The sequence below is a fragment of the Martes martes genome, assembly GCF_963455335.1.
Source record: "Martes martes genome assembly, chromosome: 8".
NCBI lineage: Eukaryota > Metazoa > Chordata > Mammalia > Carnivora > Mustelidae > Martes > Martes martes.
Genome location: NC_137895.1, coordinates 44705850 through 44720042, shown reverse-complemented (window position 1 = coordinate 44720042; position 14193 = coordinate 44705850). Strand labels below are relative to the sequence as shown.

The 14193-nt window shown below is 37.0% G+C and overlaps 1 protein-coding gene across 1 annotated transcript in view; it reads left to right on the top strand.

Moving 5' to 3' along the window:
* Positions 1 to 14193, top strand: part of TRHDE (thyrotropin releasing hormone degrading enzyme) — a gene marked incomplete at its 5' end in the record, with an annotated part of 379638 nt that overhangs the window by 334710 nt on the left and 30735 nt on the right. Inside the window, 3 exons of the mRNA XM_080811630.1 lie at positions 8830 to 8977; positions 10862 to 10959; positions 11446 to 11553. Coding sequence (XP_080667756.1) covers positions 8830 to 8977; positions 10862 to 10959; positions 11446 to 11553 — 354 coding nt within the window. The remainder of the gene's footprint in view (positions 1 to 8829; positions 8978 to 10861; positions 10960 to 11445; positions 11554 to 14193) is intronic.

The window sequence follows — 14193 nt, the reverse complement described above, 5'->3', positions numbered from 1 at the left end:
TCAAGATGTCCTAACTTTGGCCAGGAGCTTCTTCAAGCTGATTGCAGAGCCCAGATCTAATGGGTTGCTGTCACTTTGTACTTGTTAGATCTCCTTTATGACTTTTGGTGGCTCTTTTAGAACCTTTCCACCTGGGTCGTTATTGTCTTCTGCATGGCTAGATTATACTCTCAGAAGTGTTTTTCTTTTATTTTTTTGAATGCATCCATTTGGGACTGAATCTTCCCGCTTAATTATTTACCTTTGTGTCATTCTAAAATTCAGACCTTAGCTGTGCATTTAGAAAATTATGTACAGAATTATTATGGCCACATATATGTAACGATACCTCTATGAATAGACTGGCAGAGGGACTGGCTTGGTTTTGATAGTTCTCATTGAGGTTTTTAATTGAAGCACACTATCCAGACCCAGGAGTCTGCCCTACAGTCATATCCAGAAAGTGATTTCCCCCCACACTCTGTATGCCAGTGTTCAAGTCTTCATTCTTTCCTGCTCAGTCTGTGTCTAGGAGCCTCACACCACTTTGCATAGCCTCAATTTCTCTTTCTTGCAAGACTTTGAGATGGAAACTACCTTCAGTATTTTGAAATATTTCCTTTTACTTGAATTAAAGATCATAAGTGTAGATGATTACCCCCTCCCTTTCTTTTGTAGACTGCATCCTAGTACTCTGTTGTTTTCCTGCATCGGCAATATCTCTGAAAGCAGCATGTTGCCGTGCATGCTCTTTATGGCAGATATAGTGCCACTAAATGGCGTCAGGCCTTCCAGGCCAGAGTGTGGGCTGAGAGTGTTCTTGTCTTATGGAGATTAGAACCCAGGGAATTAGAATTTAGTGGTGACTAAAGTGGTTTTGCCAGAAGTGGCCCCAAATGACCAAAGTCTAAAAGCTATATCAACAATAAGTCCACTAAACTCTCCATTTCAAAGTTGCAGCCACAGACCATACTACTCTCTCCTTCCCCATAGGTTCTATTATGTTTCCTTATAAGGCCTCCAAAGATTACTCCCACTAGATGTCCCTTATATTCCTCTTCTCCTTTTCTCCTTTCTACTAGAAGATGGGAGAGGGAATACAAGATGACTTGCTGGGCCTTTTTGGTATAGTGATAAAAATATTGGTGTAGGAAGACTGGGTTCAAATACCAGTACCACCCTTATTTGCAGTATGATCCTGGAGAGGTGAGGTAGCATTTTGAGCTTCAATTTTGATCTGTAAAATGGGACTAGTGATATTGCTAAGCTCAGAAGATTGTCACGAGGATTTCATAACGTAACGTGTTATGTTGTATATTATATAACATTATATAATAAAATGTATAATATTATAGATAATATATATAATATGTAATATATAATACATAATATATGCACTTGGCACAGGGTCTGGCATAACAGGGAGTGCTAAATCAGTGTTGGTCACCACAGGGATTGTCTACGTCTTTTTCTTTTACCTAGACCAATTGCTGATTGATGAAGCCTGAGAACGTGAACTTAGATTTGCCAAGAATCACAATGTGCACAAAGATTTTCATAGCTCTGTTATGTGTACCGCAGTTACTCAACAATAGTAAACTCCATCTATCTTTCCAACAGAATGTTGCCAAAGTAATTATGAGGAATCCCTAATAATATGGAAAATTATAAAAAAATTATGTAAACTTAAATGTATAGTATAGTAAAATCTACACAAAAAGCAAAACTTTCGATATATCGGATAAGAGGATATATAACCAGTTGTTATTTTTTGAAGATTTTATTTATTTATTTGACAAACAGAGATCACAAATAGGCAGAGAAGCAGGCAGAGAGAGGGGGGGAAGCAGGCTCCCCCTGGAGCAGAGAGCCTAATGCGGGGCTCGATTCCAGGACCCTGGGATCATGACCTGAACCGAAGGCAGAGGCTTAACCCACTGAGCCACCCAGGTGCCCCTAACCAGTTATTTTTTTAAAGCTTTTTTTTTTTTTAAGGTTTTTATTTATTTAAGTAAACTCTGCACCCAATGTGGGGCTCAAACTCAAAACCCTAAGATCAAGAGTCACATGCTCTTCCAACTAAGACAGCCAGGCGCCCCCTAGTTCTTTTTTAAGTGGTTTGGTTTCAGTGATATTTTTCTTTTTTCTAGTTTCCTATTATTCACACATATCTCTAAAAAGCAGCCAAATAGGAAGTATGAAACACCGTCGATTAGGTTAATGATTTAATATCCTAATGTCAGTAAAATCCTACTGGATTTTTAAATTCTTTTTACTTCTGTGTGACTATGGAGAACATTGGAAAATGTCACTACCTAGTAAGCAAAATTCCATACCAAATTAAGCATTGTATTTTCTTTTTTTTAAATTTAAAAAAAATTTTTTATTAACATATAATGTATTATTAGCCCCAGAGGTAAGCATTGTATTTTCAATGGAAATCATAAGCTATGTGGATTATTTTCCTGGTGGTCTTTCAGGCTGCTTTCATGATTTAAATTCCAGAATAATTCTGTTAATTAACCCAGAGCGGGAATGTGCAGCTTTCTATATATAAAATATATACTCTTTTAAAACGTGTTCATTGCCTAAACAATGTCACAGTCCCATATCATCATTGCTGTTTTTTTATTTTTTGTTTTTGTTTTTGTTTTTAGCAGTTGAGTAACAATAAATAATACATAGATAAGTTTTGGGAATATTTTCTTTTCCTGATACCTGCATAAGCTACTGTTGCTAAAACAAATCTCATGTGAAGCCTACCTCAAAAAATCATTGTCTGGTTTCATGTCAGTAACTTCACTCACTAGGTATGTTTTTCTCATAAGCATAGCCTGTATAGTGGGAGAGGGAGAGAGTCAGCTAGGAGATCAGGCTTCACTCTGTTCTCCTCTGGGTGGACCACATGGCATATTTGGGTTTCCTCTCTACTGCCCCTAGAGTCACCCTTTCAGAGCATAAATCAGATCAAACACTTGCCGTAGAATTCCATCACCCATAGAAAAACAAGCTGAAGCCCTTCTTATTTAAGTGCCTTCTAGCACCACCAACCTCTGCAACCTCCTTATACCTAACCTACTCTTCTGCGGCTCACTCCACGCCAGCCACAAAAACCTCCTTGTGATTCTGCCAATGTACCCAATTTATTCCTGGTCTAGGACTTTGGACCTTGCTGTTTCCCAGGGGGCCTGAATTCCTTCCCCGCCGGATCTGCTCTCTCATGTCATGCAGGCAGGAGTCCTCACTGATGCCTGGCCTAAGCCTCCTCTTTAAATCATTCCCCATAATCCTCTGATCCTTACTATTGCTTGCTTGCCCTGTTAGCACCTGGGCTTTGATTACGTATTTCTTCATGTACTAGACTTAACGTGATGAGAGCTATGATAGTGATGTGTAAACAGATGTTAAAGGAAAGGAGACAGCATTTAACTCTAGTTCAAAGTGGTATTTAGGGAGGCAGTCTCATGTGGTGGAATCAGTGAGAGCTTTCTTGTCAGTCTTGGTTTTCAATTCCAGCTCTCTCACTTATTAGCCAAGTCAGCTTGGCAAGTTGCTTATCTTCTTTAAACTGTAGCTTCTTTATCTTAAAAAAAAAAAAAAAAAAAGTTTGGGGGGCTGCAGAATAGCACTGATTCTGAAGCTTTTAAGGATAGTAAACTAAAACAAACTTAGACCATCATTCCATAACACCATACCATATGGTAAATCCTTAATATACTATAGCTTAAAATAAGTTGATCATTTTCCTTTAAAAAATAATTCATTTCAGCCATAAAGCTAAGGATGTTTTCCTTTTCAGGTGAATAGCTAACATCTATTAACTCTTCCAATTAATAACCAAACATTGATTCTGCTTTTTAACATTACTGAGTACCCAGAGGATCCCTGTATTTAGATGGTGGCTGATTTCTTGAGAAATTATACTTGGAAATAAAGAAGCAAGTGTGTTTGCAGAGAAGAAAAGCTGATTGTGGTGGTGGTAGGGGGGACCATACAAGTTGCAAAAAATTATTTCTGGATGTTTTATTTTTAATCTTCAAATTTTTACTGAAGAAGGGACCCTGGAGATCATGTAGTTCATCCTTGTCCATTTACTGATTAAGAGAAAGAGATTTCCAAACCCACGATCAATTTACTTAAAGACATGGTATAAAATAATGCTGTTGCTTCCAGGAAAGTAGGAAAGTAATTTACTCATCAGGGACAAAACAAAACAAAACAAAACAAAAACAAAAAACAGAGGTGTTTATACAGTGCTTCCGCTTTCTCTCTGGCTATAAAGCTATTTCATTTGGATATAGATTAGCTGAGTCAAAGTTCCTTAGCTAGATAGCAGTGGCCTTCTTATCTTCTATCATGTATATCACTAATAAACAAGATGACTAAAAATAGTATAAATATCACTCTAATAGACTTTCCTCATCCTGTTGGTATCTTTTAACCCTAAAAAATGCTTAATTTAAAAAATACATATGTGTATGTTAAAGTTTATTATGCTTGTAAAGTGCTCCTGTTTTTAAGAACAATGACATTATTGCCATAATGTAATTTAGTGTAAAATAAAACATTTATTGAGTCCCTATTTTGTACTAGAGTCTGCACTGGGCTATGGGGATACAAAGATAGGCAAAGCAGGCTTCATTTCTTTAAGGAGGTAAGTCCAGTGAGTGAGAAAGACCATCTTATGATAAAATTATGATTAATATCATGATAACTACTACAAAGATTACTGTTATCAAGGTATTCTGTGAGCCCAGAAAAGAAGTGCCTAAGTCAGTGTGGAAGGAGTCTTTCCGGAAGAGAAGGAACAGGAAAAGGGGGGCGCTATGAGGATTCTTTGTTGTGCAATTTTTTTGCGGTTCTGATTTCAAGGGGCTGCAAATAAGTAATTTCCTTTCCGTCTCTGCCGACAACATTTCTGCAATGCCTGAATCATAGCTTTCGTTTCATCTATGACCTGACCAAACAGACTGTTGGTTGACAAAGATACCTCCGCTGTGTTTTTCCTTTTTGAGTCTATGGCACTTTGAGGACTACTGGAGTTTCCAGTCTCCGCCATGGGATCTTCCCACAACGAACACATAAAAGCCTTTTACAGTGATTAACAAAAGAGAATAGATAGAAGAGTTAACTTTTTAGTTAAGCATGTCAGCCATTGCTTTAAAAATCTGTGCCCTAAAAGAGAGATATAATGTCTCTTAGACATATTGTGAAAGATGTAGTACGTAATTTATTGGTTTTAAATGAATATTCCACCGGTGAAACCTGGAAGCAGGATGTTCTGAAGAGTCTGATTGTGCTTTTTATTTTTTTCCAAGTATCAAGCACCCAGAAGCCAAATGCTTTTCAAGGAAATTCACATAAAATAAGTTATTTGTGTGCAAGCCACCCATCTCAGTAGATTTAAGAATTAACATTCACAGAATTCAGAGCAGTTTTTAAAAAGTAGTTTTGGATCTTAGGTGAAAACAAAGCCAGCTAGGATCAGTGCATTTCAATACCAGCTAATATTGTCTGGTTTTAATCTTCTTCTTATCTAAAAAAAATACTCTCTTGTATGCCTAAAGATATATTTCATTGCAAGCTCCAGTAAATCAAAGAAGGAGAAGAGGGTATGTGTGTGTTTAAGGAGGGAAAGTGGGAAGAGGGACTATATATATAGGTGCATAAGGGCAACCTTCATCTATTTTTTTTAACTTTCCTCATTTCCCCATCATATTTCCTTTGATTCCTAAATTATTTCTTTTTTTAAAAAGATTTATATATTTATTTAAGAGAGAAACAGTGTGCACCTGGGGGAAGTGGCAGAGGGAGAGGGAGAGAGAGAATCTCCAGCAGACTCCCCGCTGAGTGAGGACACCGACTTGGGGCTCCATCCCATAACCATGAGATCATGACCTGAACCAAAATCATGAGTTAGACACTTAACCGACTGTGCCTCCCAGGTGCCCCCCTAAATTATTTCTTATGCCAACCTATACCCCAGTACAGAAGATAGATATCATCTACAACCTCTACCTAAAATATTAATGAAACATACTTAGTTGTACATGAAATATTCTTTAAATTTGCTCTTTTTCCCCCTATTTTGTCAGCAGCATTTCTCTGTGATGATGCAAATCTAGGGCAACTGCCTTTTGGCATCGGGACCCTAAATGTGCTCCCTACTGGGCTGATTACTTGAAGCTAATGTAGTGTTCCATTCATTGGATTCCACACACTTCCCCCATATTGATTGCATTATCAGTAGTAGTAATCACAGATATCATTACCAGCCAATTACACAAACACATATCTAAACTAGGTAACTTATTCAGCAACATTATCTCTTACAAGTCTTAATTTTGTAATGAAGCTGATCATCTTGTCCAATTGAGTGTAGCTACATATTTTGATCTAGTAGGCTAAATGTGAGTGTATTGAATTATGTAGTAGGTAATTACTTACGTATGTTTGTAACAACGCAAATGAGGGCAATTTGAATGTAATCTGTTTCTTATTCTATTTGAGGGCTGCATTAGAGAAGGTTAACTGCTTTAAAAAAATAGACCCAAGCATGTATTTGGATCAAACACAATAGAAGTGGTTTTTTCCTGCTCACATAACAGAACTGGTGTGAGAACTAGTACATAGGCATGCAGTCATCCAGACACCCGGGTGGGTTTCTGACATATTCAGTTCAAGAGTTCCAAGGTCACCCTGAACGATTCACTTCAGGGAAAGTGAGTATTGAGGAGCTAATGGAAGAGGTCTAACCTTGGCAGTGATGAGCATTCACATGACCACACCTAAATACCAAAAAAAATGGGCATTATAATCTATCCCAGGAAGTAGAGGAAAGCATGGACTTTTGGTGAACAGTTAGCAATTTTTGCCATAAGGACTCAAAACAGAACTTGCTTTCTTTCCCTATTTAATGAATACTTTCCTTGGCTTGTCATTATTTGGAACTTCCGTCATTATTTGGAAGTAGGACTCTGGAGATGGGCGTCCAGATTTGCCACTATGAGCTAGGTGATTCTGGCAAGGTACTCAATCTTGAGACATAGTTCTCTTTATCTAAAGAATGAGCAAAATATTCTCTGTGCTATTTACCTCATAAATTGCTTTGCTTTTATTTTTTTTTTTTTTTACACTCTGTCAGATATCTTCTAAAAAACCTAGATCCAAGCCCTATCTCTTAGACTTACACATATTGAACAACTGAAGGATAGGGAATGAAAGAAATTACAAAGGTTGTGTTTTTTTTTTTTTTTCGAATTTTTGAACAAACAAAGTATGACCGTATTATTGTAATACTTGTTGCAGTTTAAATTGTACGCAAGAAGGTTAGGATAAAATGTTTTGGGGCTGAAAAAGAGGTCTTCCTTTTCAACCTTCTTATTTTGTAGATAAGGAACGTGAAGCTTGGCAAGATGAATTTGCTTAATTCTATGGGAAGCAATAGTAGTTCCCAGCTGTTTCTCAAATCCAAGTCTCTTCCATAATATTATTTGTCATCTTCTTTAGTCATATCTCCTACAAAGCATAAGTCATTGAATTATGCCAGTTTAATGAACTAAAATCATTAGAGTGACACACAACTGTGTTTTAAAAACCTTTAAAGAAAACTGAAGCACCGTCTTCAGAATTGTTTTTCTTATAGACATCTAAACATGGCCACAGGTTTACCATAGAGTAACTTTTGCTTGTCAACAGTGTGTAAGAATTAGATAATCTGGCAAACTTATTTCAGGTGAAGACGAGACAGAGCTTTGCTCCCTGCCTGTCCGCCTCTACCAAGGACAAAGTAAAAGGCCCATCTAATTTTGTGATGTTACAAAAGAACATCAGTGTGAAAGGTAGATAACGGAGATAAGCATGCTTTGGTTGCCTTCATATTTAGCTGGTCCCCATGTTAGAGGTCTGCATTCAGTTGATCATTCTTGTAAAATAAAAAAAAATCCAGCAAAACACATAGTGTCACAATGTGTATGCATCGGGGACATTGAGGCTAAGACAGACTACCTTTTAATGTACTGTGGATTGTCATTTATAATGCTTTGATTTGCAAGGATTTTATATGCAGTTTCCTGGAGAGTAGAGATATACACTTCTTTTTGGATCCTTTTTGGACATACCCTCTTTAAATATGCGCAACGTGTGTTCAGATCATTTTTAAAAAAGCTACAGTTTCATATTCTCCAAGGAATCTGACATTGGTCCCCAAGGTGAACCAGCATCTATTTTGAAAGGAAAATAATAAATGGGAAGAGCCGGTTTTTTCAACTTGTTTGGAATTTGGACTCTATTAAAATCTAACTGAGATTTTCATAGGTGTTTTGGAAACTATTTCTTTTGAGCTGTTCAGATTGTAATATGATACAGATACAGTCAAAACTGTAAGTTGCCTCTTTAGTTTGATTCTTTTGAAAACAATCTGTAGTAAATATTATTACACAGAACTACATGAAGAGCAAAGAGAATGCATTGAGAAACTGAAATTGCATTTCAGTAATCAATTATTTTCAATTACATGTGACCTCAGAAGAGTTTCTGTGAAGGAAAATACCTAGAGAAGATTTTATTCAAATTCCGGAATTCTTTCCTTTTAAAAAAATATGCATTCTGATATTTTTGTGTATGTAAATTTTTAACTCTCTAACTCTGTATGTATTAAGGCACATGGCATCCTAAGTAGGACTATATTTAAAAAGTGAGTAATTTTATTTTTATAGCACTGAGCATGACTTCTTTATACTGTGATGAATCTTGCTTTCTGCCTTTTATTTGCATAAGTAAAATCTTCACTTTTGCATCATCATGTATATTTTCTGCATATAATTAACATGAACTTTTTTGACTGTGCAGAGCCGGCTACTTGCCTCAGCATATCCCCCTGGAGATTATCAGATACCTGTCTGAGGAGAAGGATTTTCTTCCTTGGCATGCTGCCAGCCGAGCTCTTTATCCCCTTGATAAATTACTGGACCGCATGGAGAAATACAATGTCTTCAATGTAAAAAGACCTATTTTCTTCTTCCTCATTTTCAGATGATGAACTGTTTTCTCATTATCCACTTTACGCAACTGATCCCGAGTTATTTGTGTTTCTTCTTCTAATTTCTATTATCATTTTTGTCCTGATTTTCTGTGCAACACTGATGACAATTACTTGAAGAAGAAATGGAATCCGAGCTACTTTTTATTCTGGCCTAAAAGTGTCAATTAAGCTTAAATGCCTCAGAATTTGCGAACAAATATACATGGCAAATCCTTAAAGTTCAAACTTACTTTCTAAGAGTTAAAGGGCTCTGTGTTCACAAAGGACTTAACCTGGGTAGAGGGATCCCAAAGATCTTAACAGAATATAGACAGTTTCAGTAAAGATTCTTAGTCATTATTTTTATCCAAAAGGGCATAGTGAATTCAATTCACTTCCTTAATTAACAAGGATAAGATCAACATTGAGGCGAGAGCCCATTCATAATTGGGTCCAAGGGGATACAGGAGAGCAAACAATAGATAATCCAAATAGACACAAAGACATGACAAACATTCCAAAATGTTACCTGACCAGATTTCCTAAGCTGAAGTCTGGTAAGCCAACACTGCATGGCGGACACCACCTAATCTAATTTAATAACCATTTTGAATAACATTAAGATTAAGTGTGGCTAATGAGCTTCTGATTCCCAAATTTCTTATTGCCAGTGAGGCTTTACATATGAGACTATGTCTCTTTGTCTTCTATCCACCTTTGAGCCCTATTTGGTTCCCCTCAGTTATTTTAGGAGTCTGCCCTGTGTATTATAAAATCCTCCAACGTCTTATGACCCATGGGCTCTGCTAATTAACCTCCACATTTGGAATTACTCGAGACTAGATTGCCATGGCATAAAGTATGTTTCTGGCCCCCTCTACATTGTCTGATGATCATCAGAGTTGCTTCTTGTTTCCTTATTCCAAGTCTGCATGCAAATACCTCCGTTTTCATATATTTTTTTTAAAACTGGAATGATCCTGGCTTGACTGTTCGTTGTCATTAGTTTGGTCTAATCCCTGACAACAGACATGCAAAAAAAATGGGTCGTTATAGTTCTGGTGTAGCTTTTATCGGCTAGAGAAAGACTTACCACACTTCTCTTTTCTCCTTAACAGAGACACTGCCATGTTAAGCTTCTGTAAAAGTAAAATACATTTTTGTATATATTTGTACTTTAGAATAGTATTTCGTGTCAGACACCTCAATTTCAGTAAAAGTTAAGAATTGCTTTTACTGTAATTTCGATGCTTTCATTTCTTTGACAAAATTCAAGGACCACATTAAAGTGAGGAGAGCACATTTTATATTGCTGCTAATATTTAAATATATCATTAGCTCAATGGATTTTGACTTTGAAATGCCATATTTTTTTACTGAAGAGTGTTCTGTGTATGTCAGATTCAACAGTGCTAGGCTAGCGGCTGGGCTTACATCACAGCTTTTCTTTAAATGTGCTCTGTTGACATGAACTGCATAAATGTTAGGTGCTTATTTTCCACAAGCTATGTCTGCATACATTTGTATATTTGTGTGCATGGGTGTCATTGTCACTGTTCCTCAGTGTCCTTGTTTCGCTACCAAAATTGTCATCTAAAATATCGAATATTGCAAATTACTTAATCATTCAATAGGAAGTAAAGAGTAGACTTCTACCATTGCAACTGTATGTTATCCTTATTTTCTATATTCGAAACACTGAGCTGGGTAAAATTAGAGCCTTTACCATGGCCATCTTTTTACTGATATTTTGAAGTCGGTGCATTTAGAAAATATTTTAATTGTATTATGTAACTGTAATTACCATCATGGAGAGGTTTGAAACTGACATCCTCTTTATTTCCCCTAACCCCCATTTAGGAATATATTTTAAAGCAAGTTGCAACCACGTACATCAAGCTTGGATGGCCAAAAAACAATTTTAATGGATCTCTTGTTCAAGCATCCTACCAACATGAGTACTGTTTCAATTTCTTATTTGCCTCTTTTCCCCCAGAGCTGTACAATAACATACAACTAGTACCATTGCGACTTCAGCAGCATGAGATGGTCTTTCTTTCATTCTGCATCTTTCCTTTCCCTTTGCTGGGAGGCCTGCTGATGGATAGCCCAGGTTCCCCTACCTGGTACTGAGAACAAAAGCATATCCTTGCCATGCTTCAATGTAAGATCTGCTGTTACTGGTAAAGGGGAGATTTGAACCCAGCCCCACCTCCCCCACCCCTGCCTGGCTGTATTACTGTCCCAGAGAAGACTTGTGACTTGTATTATCCCGAACTTCTCCTCTGCCTGACCATCTCCTTCTGCACAAAAATAGGATTTCTATATCTGGAAATTATTTTTGTGCTGATTATTTACTTATCTACTGCTTATGCAATGAGGGACCCTTCCTCTCCAGAGAGTAACACTGCTTTTTCATTGTTTTTCCTTTTGATGGTACCTAGAGAACTCCGGAGAGAAGTTATAATGCTGGCGTGCAGTTTTGGCAACAAACACTGTCACCAGCAGGCATCGACACTTATTTCAGATTGGATTTCCAGCAACAGGAACAGGTAAGTGGAACCAAATCCTGTATTTCTGATATGATTTAATACTGCTTTCAGATTCTCAGTTGATGCATTGCATTTATCAACGAGAGGAAAACAAGACAAGGAAAAAACACTGTGAAACTGTGTTTCAGGTTCATCGCTTATGAGGCAACCACATAAAAGCCACAGTAGACTTTCCCCTGGAGTGTTTTGTAGAGTTTTAAATTAACTTTCTTAATCTAGGCTCTTATTCTTCATACATACGGTGCCAGCTTATTTTGAATTTGGGTGGTTTGCTATTCCGTTAGAATAAAATAATTTTATGTAGGCCAGATTCTAAGGTTCTTTATAAAGGTTGTGGTATTTATTTATAAAACAACTGCAAGCGTATGATATAGTAAAAAAGTATAATGTATGTTAATATTAAAAACCAAAAACCAAAAAGGTTATAGAAAAAAATCCTCTCTTTTAGTGACCCTTGACAGAGACCTTAAACTTGTATCTTATCTCAGAATTTCACAGTACAGGATTTTAATACACAATGTGATGTTAAAATTGTTTAATAGAATTACCTTTGATAAAAATATTATACTAAATGTCACTTGTTAATGTTAATGACATTTTAATATTGAATATTAGGCATAAAAAATTGAAGATCATGATCTTTTCACTACAGTTTTTTAAACCTTCTTAGGTATTTTTATATTTCTAAGGACCTTTATGTTCCATTTCTTATTACACTTTGGGCAACTTATAATCACTCCTCCCAGTCTTTGGCCCCTGTGTTAAGGCGAGACTGATGGGAAAGTTGAGGAGCTGGGGGACAGTTTATTCGGATGGTGCTAGTTTGCATGCCTGCATGCCACCGTGGGCTTGTCCCGAGCTGAGTGGCTGGAATGACTCCCGGGAAACAGAGAAAGGGACTTGTTCTAGGCAAATATAGAGAACCACAGAGACTGTAATTTATTCCTACTTAAGGAACAAATTGATTGTTGTCTTGTCAAAAGTTACTTAGGTTTAAATGTAGTAGTTAACTGACTCCAGAGCAAAGCACAGCTATCCTGCTTCACAAATCTGTGAGAGATCGTTCACTGCATTGCTAAGTAATTTGTCACCTTTTTAACCATTGTCCAGTTTGCTCTTTAAGTTAACCATTTCTGGGTTTACCCTGAGCTAAGAAGGAAAATACTCTATCACTATCATCTCTCAGTTGATCCATTATGTACTCAAAGACAGCGGTTAAATTTGTCGTGGGTCTTTTCTAGAACTAAAAGTGTTCTCATTTATTAACTTTTACCAATGATTATCCTTTTTGCTAAGTCTTCTGAGAACTATTACATCAAACTTGAAAATGTTATAATAAAAGCTTTGTTTTCCTTTTTTCTACCGCCTTTGTCAGTTCTACCACATGTATTTAAGGGATGAACACATAAAAATTTACCCAAAACCAATACACCCAAAATTGTACTAGGATACCTGATCATAAATGCATATGAGAAAAAAAGGTAAAATATATTATTTAAAGATCGTGGTCTCTGACATTTTGTTTTTTATTTGATTAGTCTTTTGTGTGTTTGATTCCTCTTGCTACAGACACATGCCTTTTCTCAGACCTGACAGTTGCTTTTTAACCCATAAAAGTACAGCTATTGGGAAAATGCTATTTTTTAAATAATTCATTTATTTAACCAAATTTTACCAAGCAATTCTCAATACCAGCTGGTGGCCAGGAAGCAAAGAGAAGACGGAGAGCTCAAAATTAGAGAATGCATCTCTATAAACAAAGAGTCGTTCTTTGAAGCAAGGGCTCAGCACATGACAGTGTGAAGCAAGAAGGGAGGGATCTGTTTTGGGGGAATCACATTCATCCTCAAGAGGATGAGCAGGACCCTGCTGGGACTAGGAAGGCAGGCGGAGAGACGGGGGCAGGTGCATGAGTACTTAAGTCAGGGGTGGGGAGTGCAGGGGGCGTGGATGGGGTTTCCAGGCAGAGGGAAGGTACACAGATTGATGTTTAGTTGAACGAGTGTAGTAAATTTCGGTCTGTGAATTTGAACAATCCGTCACTTCCAAAATTCCCTTATACGTGAAAGTTTATACATGAGGTATCAGTTCATTTTGGTTTTGATAACTCTGCCACTTATTTATGGCAAAATAACTAAACTTGGGTCTAATACTTGAAGGTTCTTTCATTCTTTCCTTCATCATTTGTATGTTCTCCTCCTTTGCTTTCTTCTGTAACTGGCTAAGTAAGCACGCTAAGTGGAACTAACGCTGTGTTTCTAAGATTTGCCCGACCAGCCATAGGACATGTCCCTGCATACACAAGGGACCTCCTGCAGTTGAGGGTACAGGGTACTCTCTGAGCTACCTCTGTGTGAGGACCAGAGATTTAACCTGTATTTTTTTCAGTGACAGCTTAATAATAAAACAATTGTGTGATCCTGTAGTTGTTGCTGAGATTAAACTTCTTAAATCAAGTCAATAAAGGGGAGGGTAGGGTTTCTTTTTAAATGTGCCTGAAGCAACACACTAGTCAGTTGCATTTGTTTGCTTGTTTTTTGTTTCACAGGACCCTTAAAAATCATCTCTAAGAAAAGCCTCCCAAGGTAATGCAATAGGATACTTACAAAATGTTTTGGGAGATGCTGTGTATGTATGCTA